The sequence below is a fragment of the Abrus precatorius genome, unplaced genomic scaffold (assembly GCF_003935025.1).
Source record: "Abrus precatorius isolate BTA unplaced genomic scaffold, Abrus_2018 Scaffold9, whole genome shotgun sequence".
NCBI lineage: Eukaryota > Viridiplantae > Streptophyta > Magnoliopsida > Fabales > Fabaceae > Abrus > Abrus precatorius.
The window spans coordinates 28,088,044-28,093,399 of record NW_020874439.1 but is presented as its reverse complement, the minus strand read 5'-3'; the positions used below and the strand labels follow the sequence as shown (position 1 = coordinate 28,093,399).

The 5,356-nt window shown below is 31.7% G+C and overlaps 1 protein-coding gene across 1 annotated transcript; it reads left to right on the top strand.

Moving 5' to 3' along the window:
• The first annotated feature begins 1,563 nt into the window (after positions 1 to 1,563).
• On the top strand, positions 1,564 to 3,842 carry LOC113851149 (guard cell S-type anion channel SLAC1). The gene is given in 4 exon segments (XM_027481628.1): positions 1,564 to 1,938; positions 2,327 to 3,132; positions 3,531 to 3,786; positions 3,789 to 3,842. Coding segments are annotated over 4 exon segments (1,491 nt in total).
• Positions 3,843 to 5,356: the final 1,514 nt, after the last annotated feature.

The following is a 5,356-nucleotide window of genomic DNA, read 5'->3' as shown; positions in this document are numbered from 1 at the left end:
CTATATATGATAATAATTTATTTTATAATTTTTGCTATGGAGGAGATAAAGGCTCAATAATGCTTAAATCATTGTTTTGACGTGAATGCTTAAGCATCATTTATTTTATAACAAGCTTAAGCGTAAATTTGATAAATTACTTAATTATAAAAATTATCACATAAAAATTCATGTGATAAATTTAACCATTAATTTTTTTAAAAAATAATATATAAAAATTATAAATTGTTTTTATAAACTCAAATTGACATCGTAAAAGTTCTTCCAAACCCCCATTAATAAAAAATGTTGCATGCTATACTCATGACTTGGAGAACAATATCTTTAAGCCTCACACATATTTACATAGCTAATTTTCTAAATCAAATAGTAATCTGATTGTAAAATATTTTATAGTCAAATTCTTTATCAAAATAATTTGATAATTTATTAATATTACATACAGAAATTATACTGTTAATTTATTCATTTATCGACAATAATTAAGTTTAAAAATCTTATTTAATGGCATAATTACACTTTTAACATTCTTTAACGAATGCGTGATTTTCGTAATTGTTTGTATTAGTTTCTTTAATTTTTAAAATAAAGTCTTCTACTCCAAAATTTCATTCAATAAATAATAAAAATATATCAAATATATATTTTATCATCGATAATGTAAATTTATAAAAAAATAAGTATATAAAATATTATATAAAAATAAATTTATTTTATTCTATATATTTTATTTATTATTTTTATTTAAATAATTATATATTTTTAACTTATTGGTATAATTCAATAATGTGTAATATTTTTATTAATTATTTGATAAAATTTTAATGTAAGAAACTTAATTTGAACAATTCAAAAAGTAAAAAGACTAAATATAAGTAATTAAAATTAGATAAACTAAAATCATATATAGATTAAAGTATAGAGACTAAAAACAAAATTAACTCTTAATAAAATTACAATGTTTTGCTAATTCTATGATATTTTATTTTCTTTAGAGAATAGATAGAGAATGTTGTTTCAAGAATAAATTTTCTAAAAATTGTAATTAAAAAATACATCAATTCTTGAATTTTAGTATATTAAAATCAAAATATTTTAAGTTAAACAAATGATGAATATACATTCTCATTTAATTAATTAAAAAATAGCTTTATTTTATAAACAAATTATATTCAAGAATTACATGAATATAAATTTTAAACATACATGGTAGAAAACATAGTGAAATTAATTCAAATAGCTTATAATTAAAGCAATTAAGAAACATCTTTTTGTTACGAAATTATCTGAAGAAACCATCTTTAACTTACTAAAATATGAAGCCATGTTTATAGATATATATTCAAAATGACCGTGTTACACAAATTGAAGGATTAATTGAGGTGTTTACTCAGATAATGTACAATTAAAAGTTTTTGAATTTTTACTCACGGGATGTTCGTTCCCTACTCCAACTTTTCTCTCTCAAAAGTACTGGCTATCAATTCATCTTTCAAACAACCATGTCTCCATGCCCGTTTTGTGGACATACATGAAGTGTTACCAGAAGAGAGAATGATAAAAATGGGTGACAAGCACTTGAACTCACCCACTAAAGTTGAAGACACGAAGAGAGGTTTTAACAAGCAAGTGTCGTTGGAGACTGGAATTTCGGTTCTGAACATAGAAAGTAAGGTTAAAGATGAGAGGAAGGCTCTGAGTAGAAGCGGGACAAACTTGGAAGCTTTTGATTCGGAAAACAGAAAATGGGACTTCGAAATCTTCAAGACAAAATCCACTCTCAGCAAACAGAATTCTCTGTTGCCAAAAAAAGAGAGGGAATTGGAGTCCCAGAAGAGTCATTGCTCGGCTTTGAATTACGATGAGTCTGCTGACAATAGTGTTCCTGCTGGTAGATACTTCGCTGCTCTTAGAGGACCCGAGTTAGACCAAGTCAAGGTGATAGTAAGACAACACATTTTCAACGTCATGTTGCATGCATGCTAGCTATTGTTTATTCAATTGTTTATCTCCTCTTTACAACTTCCTATGTTAAGAAACTTGCTCTGATTAACATCTACAATGTGGAATTAGAAATCTACAAGCATGTCAAAGTTGTTGACTTCTTATCAATAGAACAGTTATAGAAGAGAAATGTTTTTCATACACTTACTAGGTGTATATATCCAGTGAGAGTTAAATTATGTGATGTAATAGAAAGAAAAAATAGAGACAAAAATGAGGTGAAAGATAGGTAAAAGTACTTTAGAAGGTTGAGTAGTTGTACAAAATATTAGAAGTTGCATGGTACTAAATATATCAATGTTGTCACATGCATTTGACACAGGACTTTGAGGACATTCTTCTCCCCAAAGATGAAAGATGGCCATTTCTCCTTCGGTTTCCTATCGGATGCTTTGGAATTTGTCTTGGCCTAAGTAGCCAAACGATTCTGTGGGGTGCTCTGGCAACAAGCCCTGCCATCAGATTTCTTCATATTACCCCAGCTATCAACTTTGGTATATGGTTATTGGCCATAGCAGTGCTAATCACTATCTCCTTCACCTACATTCTCAAATGCATATTTTACTTTGAAGCAGTCAAAAGAGAGTACTTCCATCCAGTTAGAGTCAACTTCTTCTTTGCACCCTGGGTTGTGTGCATGTTTTTGGCCATGGGTGCACCTCCTAAACTAGCCCCACAGACCCTTTACCCTGCCATTTGGTGCACTTTGATGGCACCTTATTTTCTCCTTGAACTCAAAATATATGGGCAGTGGCTTTCAGGGGGCAAAAGGAGACTCTGTAAGGTTGCCAATCCCTCTTCTCATCTTTCTGTATCTGGAAACTTTGTTGGGGCAATTTTGGCTTCAAAAGTGGGATGGAAGGAAGCTGCTAAGTTCTTGTGGGCTGTTGGCTTTGCTCATTACCTTGTGGTTTTTGTTACTTTGTATCAGAGATTGCCAACAAGCCAGGCACTGCCCAAGGAGCTACACCCTGTCTACTCCATGTTTATTGCAGCTCCCTCAGCAGCCAGTCTTGCTTGGGAGAATATCTATGGTGATTTTGATGGGTTATCCAGAACCTGCTATTTCATCGCCTTGTTTCTCTACCTTTCACTTGTTGTAAGGATCAATTTCTTCACTGGTTTCAGGTACGATGTTTTCTCCATGATGTTCCAAAACTTACTTATAAAAGGAAAGAGTATTAAAAGTTTTAAATTGCATTATTGGGTGTGTCACTTGCCACTACTCTTAAGTATCTATTGCTACATTTATTTAAATAATTTTTATCGAAATATTATTTTTTTCTTCTTATGATCGATCATATTAATAATAGAAATATTTTAGGCAAAAATCACTTAATTAGAAATGACAACAGACATATGAGATTAGCAATGTACACTCCCTATTTTGTTTTATGTAATTAGAATCTTGTATAAGGATTTGTGATGAGAATATATAGCATTGTTCTTCTAAAATTGTTAAGCAACTATTGATAATTTAGTTGAATATCAAATTATTCATGAGTCTTGTTTTTAATAATGGACAGGTTTTCAGTGGCATGGTGGTCTTACACATTTCCCATGACAACTGTGGCAGTGGCAACCATCAAGTATGCAGAGCAGGTCCCTTCCATCATAAGTAAGGGCCTTGCTCTTGGCCTTGCATTTATGTCATCAACAATGGTGTCTGTTTTGTTTGTGTTCACCCTTCTTCATGCTGTCGTTTGGCACACCTTGTTCCCAAATGATCTTGCCATTGCCATAACTAAGAGGAAGCATGTCAGGGAGAAGAAACATTTGAAGAAAAAGCCTATGACATGAAGTTTTGGGCAAAAAAATCTCTAAGAACAACTCACTGAACAAGGATAATAGTAACAAATGATGGCTACAGCAGCCAATGCTATTATTCAATGTCGTGGGTAGGATGGGTACAACCTATTCCAATATTGCTCCAAAATTATATTTCTAATGGGGGATTAGTCATGTGTTTCTTTGTTTTGAGTGAATTGTGATCGAATAAGCTATAATTGATGGTAGTTTATGTTAAAAAAATCTAGTAGCTTCAAATTTAGATTACCTTGTCGTCAAATAGTCATATGCTAAACTGCCTTGTCAATATCCTTTTCTTTTCCTTAGTGTTTTCTTGCCCCATAAGTGAGAGACTAAGTAAAATCGAAAATTCCTTTTTAATAAGATTTTTCTCATGCATATGAATCCTGAAATTGACTCAGACCATATATTTATGAAATCCGAATATCTTTCACTTGAATCAACAAATTTTAATAAATTTTCACTGTCTTTTAGTGACCTGTAGTGGTATATTATTTAACACACCACAGAATTGGAACAAAGTGATGTGACCAATTTATTGTTCTTTTCGTTCTTATATTGATTTAAAAAATCAACACCCAAGTGCACATCGGTCCAAGATGATAGTTTGAGTATATGTAACACAATTTCATTGAGTACCTATATTTTCTTATTTTACCCTTTACACTAAACCCCCTATTGTTCCACTCTTTAAAGTAAATCCTACTTCGAAGGAAGCAGATACCCCAAATAGACATTGGTCCATATAATAACCTAAAGTAAACTTTGGATAAAAAAAGCATCCCAAATCACTAGCTGACCTCATAATACACCCATGCAAACAATACCCCCTCCCTATGAAACGAGAAATTAAGTAGTCTATGAATAATTCAATAGACATATTGAAATTAAGCCTGGTATAGTTATTAAAATGGGGTATCCTTGACTTCACCAAACCTGTTCCTATAAGATGCCTTGAGAACAAAAGGTAAACAAATATTTAACCATCACATCTTTTATCGATCAAATCCAATTCTATAAAAGAGCAATTTTATTATTTATTTTGAATATGAAAAATTCTAAAGATACCTAACCCAGGATTGGTTGAACTAGCTCAACTTGAAAATCCAAATGGTAAAGATACCCTCTTTACTTTGTCTCACGTAAACTTATAGAATTGAATATATATTAATTATAATTGTAGCCAAAGTCAAAACTAGTTAAGCAGAAATCAGAAGGATTTGTCCAGTTGATTGAGCGAAGGACATCGTAGGAAATCCTCCCTACACAATAGAGGATCGACAAATGATCATCCAAGTTGGGCTTACCATTTAGGTTAGCACAAAATTAGACTCCTGACATGTAGTCATGATAAGTTAAGGTCAAACTCGATTCACGCTGTATTAGCTCCCCGAAATAAATTATAAAGGGTAACTGAACTTGATGGAGGGATTGAGTTATAAATATAATTGAGCAGATGGGTTATACCAAGGCTGAGACAACGCCAAACTCGGTCCGAACGACAATCATTCTAAAAATAGGAGAAAATAAATTGTGTTGAGGC